The sequence below is a fragment of the Euprymna scolopes genome, chromosome 10 (genome assembly GCF_053919585.1).
Source record: "Euprymna scolopes isolate OS-2025 chromosome 10, ASM5391958v1, whole genome shotgun sequence".
Lineage (NCBI taxonomy): Eukaryota > Metazoa > Mollusca > Cephalopoda > Sepiida > Sepiolidae > Euprymna > Euprymna scolopes.
The window spans coordinates 4,051,292-4,068,204 of record NC_136491.1 but is presented as its reverse complement, the minus strand read 5'-3'; the positions used below and the strand labels follow the sequence as shown (position 1 = coordinate 4,068,204).

The window sequence follows — 16,913 nt, the reverse complement described above, 5'->3', positions numbered from 1 at the left end:
TCTTTAGACAGAGATGGCTCCAGAATGCGACAACTAGAAAGACTTCGATTACCCCGAAACAAAATTACGCAAAATATTCCTGTTCTTGTGCTTTGATATACACCCAAACAATTCTCATAGTTATGATTTTTTTTCATTTTTAATTTTCTTAATGGTATCTGTATTCACAAGAATTATTAGAATGGTTGCTTCCGAAGTTGTTTCTCTGTTTACCCGAAAATAAATGAAAAGGGAATATACGTCTAAATTACTTTCACTCTTCCTCTCAATATCATACGACTTTCTCTAAATGATGAAGGAAATATTATATAACATTCAGCAATTAATTTTATAATAAAAAACTCTGATACATATGAAAAAAAAACGTATAAAAAAGTACTCACAATGTAAATTTCAGATTGTTTGATTGCATTCGAATCGTCTAATTAATAACCACATTTAAAAATACATCATAAATTACTTTCTTTTTAATTTTGGTTTTTATTTGAGTAGAAATGATTCGGAAAAACCCAAACCTGATGCAGCAGTAAATCTACGAGTTTATCAGCTTTTCGTGTTTAAAGTAATCGGTTCAACCTCGTTATCATTATTGAAAGAAAATATGTGCTTCGTATAAACTTTACTCAGATAAGGAATGCCTGTTTTTAGATATTGAGATGTGTGTCGTTTATTTTCGTCTATTTTTAGGTTTTATCCCATATGACTTTTTTTCCATGGAATCACCACTTATCAAGGGCCGAAGGCCACTCAGGGATAAGGGTTATTGCATGTACAATATCGTAGTAATCGTTAGTAACGGAGATCTGATATAGTGCCCTACTTAAGGGGGGCGGTTTATTAAGAAACTTGTTTATGTTGGACTTGAAGACATATAAGTTGTAGTCAGGTGGGAAACAGGCAAACGGAAGAGAGTTCCACAGGCGTGCACTTCTAAGAAAGAAGCTTTGTTCATGAAATCTACGTTTTTTGATTTAGGCACGGATAAAGAGTGGGAAAAATCTTTGACAGTTGTTTCAGCTGGGCACGTGTTTTTCGTGATAGATTGGCGAGGGGGGGACCAGAGATTGGAGCTCAAACGAGCCCTTCCCATGGAAATAACAATAAAATGACAGGATCGCAACGCTCCTCCTGTAGGAGAGAGGTTGCAGGGAAGAGAAAATGGCATCCCCCAATAGGCTACGAAGTCTATTTTTACTCTGTCAAGGCAGGATAGGCTGTTTTTAGCAGCTCCTGCCCAGATGTGGCAGCAGTACTCCATCCTTGGGTGTACTTTGTTTTTATACAGATAGATAATTGCATCAGAAATGAGATATCTTTTGGAGCGGTAGAAGGATCCCACCATTTTTCCAGATACCTTGGCAACAGATTTGATGTACGGGTTCCATTTCAGATCAGGAGTAAAGAGCAATCCCAGAAGCTTGTCAAAACATGAAGCCCCCCAAGACGAGAGCCCTCCATTTCAATTGATGCCAGATGGGGATAAAAGCGTTGATAATGTAAAGATAGAAGCTTGGTGGTAGATGCATTAAAAAGTGACCAGCCACCTCTTCCCCCATTGCACCACTCGCTCAAGATCAGAGGAGAGAGAATCAGAGAGAACTTTGTCATTTACGGCCTTTGATGTGTTGCCATAGATGGTCGTGTCATCAGCATATATGTCAACGAATGATTTAAGTATGTGTTTTGGGAGATCATTGATGTTGATGTTTACCTGTTACTAATAAATTTCAATAAGGGAAGAATTGTGACAAACTCCCTGTAAACATTATCCCATTCATCAGCGGACGACAGATAAAAGTAATAGAGTTTGAACTTGTGCTCGTCTTTTCTCATTACAGAGTACACTCTATGATTACTAGGGCTATGGCAAGAGAATATTATTTTCATTATCTTGAATTTCGGGTATATATCAGTTATTATCTTATATGTTTTTATATAGTGTGATATGGTTCTCGATTGATTGCCTGTATCGAAATGTGTCGGATATATACTCGAGAGTCAATACAATGATAAGAATATTCTCTTGTCATAGCCCTAATTATTATTATCCATAAATATATGTGTTATTGTTGGACACATGTAGGGAGAGTTCGTTTCACCATGGACTCAAAAATGGCTGGCTCGACTTTTGTGAAATTTCATACGAGGATTCTTTATATACTTGCCAATGTCTTTAGATAAGATTTCTATCGGAATATTTTCGTTAAGTATCGATAATCGATAATCCAATTAATCCAAGGAAAGAAGGAACAGGCAATTTTGATTAAATTTAATACCTTACACAGCTTAATATAAAGTGTCTTTGGTAATTTTTATTAACACGCAAGCCGAAAAGTTCGACATCTATAATAAACAGTAGTTTTTTTTCTATCACAGGGGCGAGTTCGAAATGAATTCTATTGCTTAAAGCACTGATGTTGAAAGAAGTCCAGGATCCGGTAGTTCACTGTCGTCAGGGGTTGCAAAGAATGCTCTCTGCGCCCCTAACCAATGGGGACAAGTAACAGATCAAAAGAAAAAGGAATCAAAACTCTAGCCTCGCTCGCGTAAACTTACTCAGCGAAGTGACAAGAGAAGAAGAAGAAGAGAAATTAATGGGAATGGTTGTAGGTTGCCTTTTATAACCAGTAGGAAATAGCCTCCCACCACTCCCTTAGTCTATTTAGGCGGTGAGACAGATCTGCTCATGCTGGTTCATTACCCCCCGACGGACAGCGACACCCATCCGTAAGTAGCCTCCATTTTTTTCTACACTATTGCACCATGATATTGGAAGTTTAATTTGATTCATTATCACGGCACACACATAAAATGAGGGGTAGGTTTTCGGTAAGGCAGGGCGTTTATGTTTAGAGAAGAATTTTAAGCATGGTACTTGTCTTTTTTTCCACACGCTCCCAACAAAAGGAAAAAAAAAGAAAAAGAAAAAAGGGGAAAAATGGGGTCCAAGGCACGAATCATTATGCAGGAAGCAGACTCGGCCTGCCTCTACGCCTTCTCTGGGGCTCACACTCAGGGCAGTACCACTTTTGTCTTTCTGGAGGTTCTTGGTCGATTCCCACACATCTGAAGTGGTACCACCTGTTGCACGCGTCACAGGCGATCATGGCTAGGTTCTGTGTAAGATGATTGCAGCTAGAGCACAACCAGGTTTCAGCCTCAGCTACCAATGGCGAAGCAGGCTCTTCCTCCAGAGAAGCATCAACAGGACAGCGGGAGTTCAAGGAGATTTCGAGGGGATATGGGTGTTTTAGAGAATGTACTTCTACCAGACCATTAGCCCTTCTGACTCGAGCCGCTCTAACGACGTTGTCGTTGCCTTGGACGAGCTCGGTAACAGTACCTAACGCCCAAAAGGGCCTGGGCTTCAGAGGGCTTTTTATAAGAACGACATCATCCTTCCAAAGCCGATCTCCCGATTGGGGGCGAGATGGCGCAGGGGTCTTTCTTCCCAACTCCAGAAGGTATTCCTTGTACCAGAGCTCGTTGAATCTACTCAGGCATTGGTCTCTAAGCTGCAGAGTACGGATCGGCCGAGAGGAACTGAAGGAGCCTCTTCATCCAACCTGAATAATAATCCAGGGCACTTATTAGTTCTGAGGAACATATTGGGCGTAATGGCAGTCACATCCTTGTCAGCCGACGATATGTAAGTAAGAGGTTTGTTGTTGACCGACCTCTGTATGTCGGAAATGATGGTAAGTAAAGAGAAATAGTTCAATTTTTCTCTTCCAACAACTTTATACAGACAGTTTTTTATAGTTCGAATACACCTTTCCCATGCCCCTCCATACCAAGGTGAAAAGGGCGGAATAGTCTTCAGTTTCATGTTGCTAGGACCATATCTGTCCTGGTAATCCTTGCAGAGCACAAGCCGGTTGAAGAGTCGCCCTCCTCCCTTGAAAGTTTTAGCATTATCGCTATATAAGGCCTCAGGGACACCGTTCAGGTTTGTGAAACGGATCAGAGCTTGTAGGAAGGAGGAGACGCTCATATCTGGTACCACTTCTATGTGGACGGCCCTGATGTTCAGACAAGTAAACAATAACAGATACATTTTTATTTTTATTTTCCCATCCCACACCCACAGATGGCCGGTAAAATCGATCCTGGTGTGTTGGTATGGGGTACAGAAGTCAGTCCGATGTGAAGGCAGGTCGGCTGAAGCTTTCGGCGGTGATGACTTAGAGTTATAACGTTTACACGTCGAACATTCAGCTAATATTAGGTTAACAGCTTGCCTTCCCTGGGGCACCCAGTAACCGGTTGATCCGGTCCCCAGGTGGCAGTCCATGATTATGAGCCGTGTCACAGGGTGCTGTTTTGCTATCAAGACGGGGTTCTTAACTTCATAATCGTAGTGTGAGGAAGAGTCGATCCTACCCTTCGAACGAATCAGCCCATCATGATCCAGGTAAAGGTTTAAGTCGCGAACCCTAGCCGGCAGGTGATCCCCGTCAGGCCTCCTTAGGTATTCAAGTTCCGCAGGAAATCCTTGCTGCTGCATAGTCCTCATAAGGTAGGTAGCTGCCCTGGATTCGCAGTCCCACTGACGGTGAAGTCTGATAGCTAAGAACCTAAAAGCCAAGGATGTGACCCTCAATAAAAGGGAGAAGGATGAAAAACGATCAAAGGACACGACAGAAGCACATCCCGGCTCGCGAGAGATAGAACAATTTGCCGGAGTTCGGGCCATCTGCTGACACATCCCACTTAAGCAAGTCAGATCCAGCTCCGGCCACTGAGAGATCCCACCGCCAAGCAACGGAGGGCCTAGGCGCCAAAAGTCTAGGCAGGAACGGAACCTCCTTAAGGATATGCCTCTCGTTATCAAATCAGCAGGGTTTGACTGAGTGTTCACGTATTTAAAGAAGGTTTGCAATCCATAGCGAGTCTCTAACTCAGTTTTCATCATTAGCACATCCCTTAATCGATTCCTGGCGAAAATGTTGTTGGAAGCCATGGTTTGGGAGAGGAGCCAAGACAGCACAACCTGAGCGTCTGTGGCCACACACAAGTTGGTTGGTATGAACCCCTCACAGTTGTCTAAAATCGAGGGGAGACACTTGAAGGCAAGAAAGACCGCCATCAGTTCCAAAACCGGCAAGGTTTTGTCCTTCATGGGTGCGACCTTGGCCTTTGCGAACAGCAAGGAGGACCTACCACCCTGTACGATGTAAACAGCCATCCCATAGGCATCCTTGGAGGCGTCGCAAAAGATGTGCATCTCCCCGGGCAGCTCCGGCACTATGGTCCTTCGGTCGAAGTGTAGGTCACCCAACCTTGAAAGTTCCCCGGCAAGTTCTCTCCAGACACTCTGGGTGGCAGGAGAGGCGATATCGTCCCAGTCCATACCATCTTTCCACATAGCTCTGATAAGTATACGACTCCTGATAGTGACAGGCAAATAGAGAGACAGTGGGTCAGACACCTTAGCTGTTTCCGAAAGGATGCTCCTTTTGCTTGATGCGTTGGCATCACATTCAGTATGGGGTACGAACAATTCTTCGGTAAGCGGGGAGTAGCGATACCCGAGGACCTTCTCCCACTGCTCTCAATGGGTGCTCAACGTGCTGTCCTGCTCCATTCTAGCACGGAGGGTCTCGCAATTGGTATTGCAAGACTGAATGATGAAACCTCCCTCCTGTAAGCGTTTCCGAACAAGAGAGTACAATGGAAACAGATCATTCCGATCAGCCACAGAAGCGACAAGATTGTCCACATAAAACTTTTCCGCCATCATCTGGCGGCAGGCATCCAGTGGGTATTTGGCCGCGTGCAACTTCAAGATACATCCCAATATAAACGAGCTGGAGGTAAAACCAAAAATAAAGGTGGTATACCGGAAACAACGCAGGAAACTTCCTTCCCTCAGAAAGAAGCAAAACCGGTTCTTGTCAGCCTCCGATTTAAGATGAATCGTCAGAAATGCACGACGGATGTCTGCTAACAGAATGTAATGGTTTGTTCTAAAGACCAACAGCAGTTTTAAAATGTCCCCAGTGAGGTTGACACCCGAATAAGCCGCTTCGTTTAGGGACAGTCCGCCTCCAGTCTTCAAACTGCAGTTGAAAACTGGTCTAATTTTAGTTGTCGTCGTTGGATCCGTCTTAAAACAGGTCTATGCAGTATCCAAATGTATTGATCAAACTCCTGAGGGGAGACAAAAATTTCCTCAATGATACCCTCTCTCTGCTGTTGCCTGAATACCTCCAAATATTCGGCATATCGGTTTTTCTTTGTTAAGTTCGAGGCTACTCGGTCCAGGATGCGCAATGATGCTGCGTGGTTGGAGGGCACCTTTTCTAATCAATCCTGATGCCAGGGGAGCTCCACATAGTATTTACCATCGCGTAGTTCCACAGTCTCCTCAAACCCTTGTATTAATTCCTGATCATATTCAGAGAACCCCTCTTGGTCAGGTATTCCTAAGGACTCCAGGCTCACTATCTGTTCCAGTCCTCTTTGGACAGCACTGTCAGGAAAGCAATCCTCAAAGGGGTCAAAATAGGTAGGTCGAGCCTCCAACACAAAACACAGATGGGAGGCCTCGACCTGCGGAGTATGCTCCATTATAGTATTAAAGGACAGATGAGTCGTATCACGAGAGGGTATATTATCCGAAATGAAGGAGTCGAGATCTCCGAACGGGACTAATCCAGACGGGACCGAGAAGGCCCAACCCCCCAAACACGGGACCAGTTTAAAGGGGTCTAGGTGCTGAAACAGGTCCAGGCAAATCACACCCTCGATAGTTATTAAATCGGTTCCCTCCTCGAACTGGCCGGCCAGTGAGCAGCCCATGTTTCTGAAGGAGTGCAACATCGATGATAATTCCGCAACCGAATCGATAAATCGAGAGTGCCAGACACCAAAACCGGACACCCCACCGTGTCTCCTGCACCCAAGTCGGTCTCCAATACTACCTCCGTAAATTGTTGTAGACACTCCCCAAGAAAGGTAGACAGCTTATGTTGGCACTGGGCTCCAACGGGCTCATCCGGACACAGATATCCCAGAATACGAGAAGACAGATATGTACGCCCACTGCCTGTATCCAAAAGGCAATTCACAGAAACTTCACTCGCTCCGTACGAGAAGGTAACAGGCAAGATGGGTGGAAGGGAGCGAGAGTAACCGGCTGAGTCAGCGCCTATAACGTCCGCCCCAAATGATGAAGTAGCAGCGGCCTGTAACATTTGGTGGTGGCAGCGATGGACTAGAACGCCCCTTGATTTGCATCCGCTTAATAGCTTCACCAGTGAGCCCAAATAGAGCTGATAGAGGCGGTACTCTTCTATCTGTGAGTGCCATCAATTCCCCCTTCAGGTCATCAGGGAACTTTCTGAAGAGTATTTTGCTCATGAGCCTAGCCCCGCTAGAAGTGTCCTCCGAAAAATCGCAAGAAAAAAAGTTTCCCAATTCCTCAAGCATGGAAGCTGTTCTGGAGATAAAATCCCCCAATTCCGAGAGGGGAGCATTCCTTTTTGGTGAGAAGGTCAGGATGTCCTCAAAGATATGGTCCACGGTACTGTCGAGATCAAAATAGTCACGCTTAAGAATAGATAAGGCTCGAGTATAATTCGAGTTAGTGCAGCTGAAATGTTTGACAAGCCGTAGGGCCTCGCCAGAGAGACAACATTTCAGAAAGTTGAGTCTGTCTGCATCGCTGGCCATATCAAATACACAGTTCTCAAAACGAGTAAGAAAATTCCAAAAGCTTAGGGGATCAGCTGCCACCTCCTGCCCACTGAAGGTGGGCTCCGTGATTTGGAGCTGAGGAGGCTTGGCAACGAAGGAGGCGACAGTCCTACCCGACGCAGAAGACGCTCCAAACAACTGGGGAACAGATCCATCACTGGGACCAGGCAGAGATGGCTTGCGGAAATTGTCTAGGTCCTCCACGGCATTAATCGTCCTCGTTCTCATCAGGGACCCTTCCATCCAGGCGGTCCAACTGACCCACGCATACCTCCAACTCCTCGACATCAGCCAGAATTTGCCCCCTAAAGGTGGAGTATGCCAGAGAGCCCATGCGTCCAGAACAGGCAGATATGCGACGCAGAATCCTGTCTGACAAATTTTCCTTTTCTGATAATATCTTATCCTTAGTGCCATCCATTGGGTCAATGGGGAGGAAAGGGTTATTAGACATTCTTTGCAAGATGTTGGAAAAAGTCCAGGATCCGGTAGTTCACTGTCGTCAGGGTTGCAAAGAATGCTCTCTGCGCCCCTAACCAATGGGGACAAGTAACAGATCAAAAGAAAAAGGAATCAAAACTCTAGCCTCGCTCGCGTAAACTTACTCAGCGAAGTGACAAGAGAAGAAGAAGAAGAAGAAGAAGACGAAGAAGAAGAAGAAGAAGAAAAAGAATTAATGGGGATGGTTGTAGGTTGCCTTTTATAACCAATAGGAACAAGCCTCCCACCACTCCCTTAGTCTATTTAGGCGGTGAGACAGATCTGCTCATGCTGGTTCATTACCCCCCGACGGACAGCGACACCCATTCGTAAGTAGCCTCCATTTTTTTTCTACACTATTGCACCATGATATTGGAAGTTTAATTTGATTCATTATCACGGCACACACATAAAATGAGGGGTAGGTTTTCGGTAAGGCAGGGCGTTTATGTTTAGAGAAGAATTTTAAGCATGGTACTTGTCTTTTGCATTTTAAACTTAATTGCAAATTATTACAAATAAAAAGATGTTTTATAAAATCAAGGGTAGGTTCCCATCAGTGAAATGTAGACTACAATGTACTGTTGTCTAAATCACTCCGCGCAGGCATGGACGCTTCTTCCAGTGCACAGCCATGGGCCCCCAACTAGAGCATGTAATTAAGCAACTTGATTGCAAAATAGGCGATTGCACAGAGTCCGATAACAATCCACATATTGGATGTGAAATATTTGTTGATCATCATTAAATCCCAGGAAACGCCGGGTCTCACTGCTCGTATGGTATAAAATAAACCTGACGATATTCTCACATGTTAAATGCCATTGGCTTCATCCAGCGACTTTTAAAGCGGCTTTGAACAAAGTTTATTGTAGAATTCTTTTCTCGGGCAGAATTCCTCGACATTTATCATCGTTTTCCATGACATAACGTTCACTGCATAATCGCCATTGCGGCGTGCGCAGTCCAAAGATAAGTGAGAAATCTCTCGTTTTTACGATGAAACAACAGACAAATCAAGTGCATTCAAAACGATACTGATCTTGTGAAAATCTGTTGACTCTGTTACAATTTTTAGGCAGACATACAAACATACATACAAACATACATACATACATACAAACATACATTTATATATTAATAGCTCAAATTTTCGATTCAAAGCGATTAAAAACTTGCCCTATCTCTGAATACCTTTATGTAACATTTCAAATGTTTAAATTAGAAATTGTCTGAGTAATTTGGTAGAGACCGCAGAAGTCAATTCTTTTTTTATTTGACCTCTATTATGACCCCTTAACGTTTATTGTTTTGGGCGCAAATCACGCTATTAAGTTAGATCCATATTCAAGGAATGTATATCTAAAATGTCAAATGTTTAGACCCCAAGTTGTCGGAGGAGTTTAATACAGTTCTCAATAGTCAAACCCGTGAAGGAGCAAGAGAACGAGAAAACACCTGACGTCTTTGCTGTTACGACCACCGCCAAACGAGAAGTGGCGGAGGTTTGAATTAAGGCTAGGCAATCGAAAGGAGAGGGAACATTTTAAAATATCGGCGAAAACAGCGACCCCCCACTGTAGAAAAGTTGGGAGTATTTAGAATTCGATAAATCTCCCCCCAACATCATCTATAATTTTAATTGATCTATTCTGTTCCTAATACATCCCATGCTAGACGCCGCATCCCCACTATGTTACCTAGCATCTTCTCTACTCTTCTGATGAGAAGAATAAGGCCTCGAAATTCCTTGGCATAAAGAGTCCTTTCTTACTAATTGCTTGTATTCCCTTATTGAATAAATGAACCAATATATAGTTTTTGTGACTTCATTCATTTATCATTCCTATTTTTCTCATATATATATATATATATATATATATATATATATATATATATATATATATATGTATATATATATATAAATACAGAGAGAGAGAGAGAGAGAGAGAGAGAGAGAGAAATATTATATACTACATGAAAAAAGTGAAACGTATTTTTTATTTATAAAAAAAAATATAATATTAAATCGCTAATTAAATCGCCTACTATTTTCAAGTCTAAAATGTCACTTAGTATCAGCTCTCTCTCTCTCTCTCTCTCTCTCTCTCTATATATATATATATATATATATATATATATATATATATATATGTATATATATATATATATATATATATATATATATATATATATATATATATATATATACAAGTTCGCGGTTTAATATTTTATTCTTTTATGATAAAAAAAAATGTTCCCCTTTTATAATTTAAGAATAAGATCTTTTGAATAGTAGATAAATGTTTTATTTCTCTCCCCTGATTAGGAACGCTTGGTTTTTTGATAAGCCAATTGTTCTGAAACTTTAACATGTTCAGTGTAGCGAGTATGTAATATTTGTCTATACAAATAAAAATAATATATTTTGCTCTTTTTGATGAATCATTCTTAAAAACCTCATTTTAATTCATGGGTTTCATCTCCTGATTACCTTTAATCTGGAATATATGTACATTCGTAGACGACGAAACACGTGTCAGTGGATAATTTTATTTTAAAAACAATATATATATTATCGCTCCCCATGTGGAGGTACTAAATTAGTGAAAGGGAAAATTATTCCCAACTCGCATTTAGGTAAAAATGCACTTTCGTAAATAATTGAATTCATTCAAAAACGTATCGCAAAAACAAAAACAAATAACATCTAAATAAATCGCGATATATCAAACAGTCGTCGGGATGGGTCGACGGATAACGGGGGCAGCCTCATTACCGTGGAGTCCCGACGAAATTGGTACCAGTGTATAATTATATTTTAAAAACAATAGAGAGAGAGAGAGAGAGAGGAAGAAAGAGAGAGAAAGAGGAGGAGATAGAGAAAGGAATAGGTTGAAAGATACTTAGGGAAAGAGGAAAACTATATGGGTCATGTAATATATATGTATATTTTTTTGAGTTATGTATTTGAAAATATATAGAAGTTTAAATTGAGGGTCGAATTAAATCCGTCACAGCAAGGTAAGAACTAAGAATATCCTAAATAATTGAATGAAAACTATTATTGCGGCAACATGATTATATTATACAGGGTGGTCGCTAGAAAAGCAGGAAATGTGTCAAACAACGATTTATTTTTATAAAGAATCATTTTTTCAAACACAAATATATTATACTGATAGGAACAAAAATGTCGTCCATGCACTTCCCTGCAGCGTCTTAACCTAGACCAACAAAAGAACCAATAAAAAAAAAAAACGCAATTTACTCATGATCTTAGCTGATCTTCAAATTTCCTGCTTTTCAAGCGACCACCATGAAGAAATATTTAAATTATAAAACCTACAGGAAAAATGCCACTATTTTAATTGTATCATATTATTAACTTATCCAGTTTTCGGTTTTAAAATCACACCAATTCTCTATAACAATTTTATAGGTGTACTTGCCTCAAACCTGTGGATTAAAAACTTATATATATATATATATATATATATATATATATATATATATATATATGTATATATATATATATATATATACTAGCAAAAGTACCCGTCGTTGACTGGGTTAAAAAACAACCTACAGAAAACGGACTCTGATTTATTAAAATATGATAGGTTATGAAAAGGAACGGTTGTAAAGAGATAGCTTCGAATTTGGGGGTATCAAAACCAAAGCAAAATATGATGAAAGTAAAAATAAAATAGATAAAACCCATAGTTTATTATACCATACCTGTTCACACTGAAACAATTATCACAATATTCTCTGGATCTATATTAAAAACCTTGTTAAACTTTGTGACATATTTCCATTCTAAGGAGGTCAGGAGCGAACGAACACCCAATAATTTTATTATACCATATTTCTTCAAACAGAAACATAATTATCAAAGTATACTTACGCAGATAGATAGGAAAAGTCTTTATTAAGGTGTGTGCCTATTTCCATTCTATGGAGGTCAGGCGCGAACGCAGACCCCACGACATTAAGCCAGATCAGACATACCTATTCCTGTGTCTCGATACATCTTCTATCATAATAACTGATCAGTTTTCTATAATAGTCAAGCATATAGGAGCCTATTCCTGACCAGACACACGCACAGACGTTCAGTTGTATATATATATATATATATATATATATATATATATATATATTTGTAGTCATCGACATACACTCAGGTTTCGTTGTATCGCAACAAGACTTGCACCTCACCCAAGCTGAGGATTGAACCTAGAACAATCCCGTTGACAGTCAACAGTTCTAGCAATTGACCCACGGGAGAGGGGCCCGCAAATTATCTCGCCAAATTCTATTCAAACAAACATTTGTCCACCAATTTACAGAGTTCTAACCGCTTATTTATAAACAAACAATGGGCGTCGGATTTTTCAACCAATTAAGTAGCGGGTGAGATTATTTACAACAGTCCTCTAGCCAAAGAGGGAGGCTTAAAATATGTGTAGTCATAGACACCCTATATATATATATATATATATATATATATATATATATATATATATATATATATATATATATATGTATATGTATATATATATATATATGTATATGTATATATATATATATATATATATATATATATATATATATATGAGCAAACAGTTAATAAAATATGTTAAAAACACTTTGAAATGAGTTAAAAACATATTTAATCTGAAAAGGAAACACTAGATAAATGGATAGTCCTTAATCCGCGGAGTTTCGAAGAAATACTCTCCTTCTCATCAGAGGGTAGGAATTAGCAAAATGCGAGATCGGATTTTGCATGCAGAAGTATTTGATGAAACAACAAGTAAGTCAAAGATCTTACTTGAAAACAAAAAAAGTTAAGCAGAGGGACTATGGTAAAGGAAAAGGTTATTACACATGAATGGATAGTTTGGTGGAAGATAAAAATCCAGTGACGGTAAAATCCAAATGTAAAACTTCAAGAAGGTTAACAGCGTTTCAATTTGTACAAGTAAAATCCAAGGAAATCCCGTAATTGGAAGAATATGGTCCATAATAATCCAAAGGCAGAAATCCATGGAATAATTCACAAACATGTGTACAAGGAAAAAAAAACATAATAATAATATATATATATATATACATATATATATATATATATATATATATATATATATATATATATATATATATAACCAATATATATAATATATAGGCCAATAACCTCCCCCACCTTTGAATGAACTCAGTCCACCGCATGCACTATAAATATGAATATTTTATTTCTACCACTTTTCTGGATTCACCGGCTTTACGACTCTTCAACCACGATGGAACACTCAATGTGTTTCATTATTCTGCATTTCCTTTTTATACTTAGTTTCTTAAAATATTTGTTTATGCATTTGCTACTTTCTTATCTCGGACGAAATCCTTTTTCCAACTCCACATATTAAGGGCATATCCCTCTATTTGTGTTTCCTCTCCCAATAATAAATATGTGTTTTTCTCTCGCTAAAGTGTTCCCTAATATTCTTTATTCAGCATATATATACATATATATATATATATATATATATATATATATATATATATATATACATACATATTTATATATATGCACATATTTATATATATCTATATATATGTACATATTTATCTCTCTCTCTCTCTCTATATATATATATATATATATATATATATATATATATATATATATATTAGTATATTTTATATTTTACTCTATCTTAAAATAATGTTTTTCTAATATATCTTATTCATGGTTGCATATTTCTACCAAAAAGATAACGTACCCATACCTTTCGTACCACTAATACAATAATGGAAGATAGCATCGATTTGATATCGATTAGGCAGTTCCATCCTGTGAGGAATTTCTTCTGAATATCCTTAGCACATAAAGAATTTTTATAGATCTGAGTTATGTTCTGGTATTCTCGTCGCATTAAAAAACTTGCGGGAGTTTACATTATCTGCAATTTTCCGCCCTTCCATCTATTATCTGCCAATTCCTCATTTTGTCTGTTTTCTGGAGGTTACTCGTCAACTACCATCCATCAATACTAATATCAAAATAATTATCATGAAATACATTCTCTAGATCCTTACATTGTATATATATATATATATATATATATATATATATATATATATATATATATATATATATGTGTGTGGATGTGTTTGTGTGTGTATATATATACGTATATATATATTTATATATATATATATATATATATATATATATATATATATATATATATTGGGTTGGCAACATCGTTGTTGCCGATTTTAAAATATACTGTGTTTTGAAAATTTATTTGCTAGCTTTATTTTTGGAGACAAAACCAAAATATTTCTACCGAAAAGCTATTGAGAATCTTTTTGAACGTTGGGAAAAAGTTGTGAACGCGAATAGAGGAAACGTGATTGATTAATAGTAGTTAGTTCCTCTTTTACTTAAAAAAAATAGATAATAATAACAGCAAAAAATTAGTAGTTACCAACCTAATATATATATATATATATATATATATATATATATAAACATGCTAGCAAAAGTACCCGTCGTTGACTGGGTTCAAAAACAGCCTGCAGAAAATGGACTCTGATTAATGAAAGTATGATAGTTTATGAAAAGGAACGGTTGTAAATTTGGCTTGAATTTGGGGGTATCAAAACCAAAGCAAAATATGATGAAAGTAAAAATAAAATAGATAAAACACATAATTTATTATACCATACCTGTTCACATTGAAACAATTATCACAATATTCTCTGGATCTATATTAAACACCTTGTTACACTTTGTGACATATTTCCATTCTATGGAGGTCAGGTGCGAACGAACACCCTATAATTTTATTATACTGTATTTCTTCAAACAGAAACATAATTATCAAAGTATACTTACACAGATAGATATGAAAAGTCTTTATTAAAGTGTGTGTCCATTTCCATTCTATGGAGGCCAGGCGCGAACACAATTTTATTATACCATCCCTATTTAAGTTAAAACATACTTATCAAATTATTCTTATGTACATTTATATCAAAAACACCTGTACGTTTTGTTTTATTTTTAAAATTTTTATTTCCATACTTTGTGGACCGGGCGCGAACTGTTCTGCCAGATAAAACACCCATTCCTGTGTCTCGATACATCTTCAATCATTATATGTAATCAGTTTTTTAAAATAGTCAACCGTATAGGAGCCTATTTGTGACCAGACACACAAACACACTCATACAGACACATACATTCAGGTTTATATTATTGAAATATAAGATACATATATATATATATATATATATATATATACACACATATATATATGTATGTATTGTCTAGTACGAAGACTGTGAATCGTGATACATAGACGAACACCTGCAGAGGGAACACACGATCTCTCATATGCTTTTCATTACGAGTAATATTACGGGACTTGCATATTGTAAACCAAGCGTGCTTCTCGACGATAAGACGATAACTCACACACAAAAGAAAAACTCATAAAAATCGGTTAGAAAAAAAATAATGAACATTTCATATATTTATATCATGTAGCCAAGCATGTAGTTTTTTTAACGACGTGTTATCTCTGATCGCAAAAACAAGTAATCTCAATTGCCAGTCTTCCCACTCATCACATGAAACTGTGTATGTTGTAAGCCAAGAACGTATTGTAACGTTGTATTACACCACCTCACTATGGCAAGAAACTGTGAGATTTGCTTATGTGGTCAGTATGAACATTACATCTCGAACGTTTATTATAATATTGTATTCTTTTTATTGGTTGGTTGCTTTTTTTACGGCATATCAACCCTTTTCAGGTTATTTAATGCCGAATCCAAAGATTTTGAAGAAAACTTTTTTAATATATTTGTTGTTTTCAAGTCGGTTTCAATTTAACCCATAGTTGAGACCCTTACAGAACTCTCACTCCGGGTCACAGTGGAACTGGGAGCAATGGGAAATAACGGGTGGCTCCACACTCTCTAAAGCCCGCAAGCCGGGTCCTCGCCACTGGATATAGTATAACATCATATCCAGGACCCGGTATTCTTTTGAGTATTGATAAATTATCTGGTTTATTAGTAATATGTGAGAAAGGTTATTGTATAAATCTTAAGTCCTTAATATTGTACGTTTTTTCTTTTTATATTTTTATTTTCTTATATATGTACACACACACACACACACACACACACACACACACACACACACATATATATATGTATATGTATATATATATATATATATATATATATATATAATAGAAAGAGCTTTTGCCATATACGGTTTATAGAAATAGCTTTTTACTATATAACGGTTATAGATTGAAAGAAAGCAGGATTTAAGCTAAACTTATTTGGTCGAAGTTTATCAACCGTAAAATATTTCTATCACAAATATTGTTTCATTCAATATTTAGAACGACATCATCTTGAAGTGAGCAAATAATACTTCCACTTAATAATCATGAACCAAATTGGTTAAAACAGATGATGATTTAAATGAAGTGCGATGTACTTAACTTTCCATTCTGCAACAGTTCCCACAAAAAAGAATGTGCGAGACTCTCTTTGTTTTATCATTATTTTCATCGAAAATGTTCGTCCGAGATTCAATATACGGTACCTCCTATGCCCAAACCTCACAAAACAGACTCGTCTACCTACAGCCATTACCAACAATTTCCTCAACTCTCTCTTGGTGTCTACATATA

General features: G+C 38.0%; 1 protein-coding gene across 1 annotated transcript; it reads right to left on the bottom strand.

Moving 5' to 3' along the window:
- Positions 1 to 3,496: 3,496 nt before the first annotated feature.
- LOC145286364 (uncharacterized) lies at positions 3,497 to 5,368 on the bottom strand. Its single transcript, XM_080135298.1, has one exon. It carries the CDS (start codon positions 5,366 to 5,368, stop codon positions 3,497 to 3,499), a length of 1,872 nt encoding a protein of 623 aa, XP_079991424.1.
- Positions 5,369 to 16,913: the final 11,545 nt, after the last annotated feature.

Bases quoted from the DNA above. Each gene is read 5' to 3' on its own strand.
- LOC145286364 (XM_080135298.1), bottom strand. From the start codon at position 5,368: ATGTGGAAAGATGGTATGGACTGGGACGATATCGCCTCTCCTGCCACC.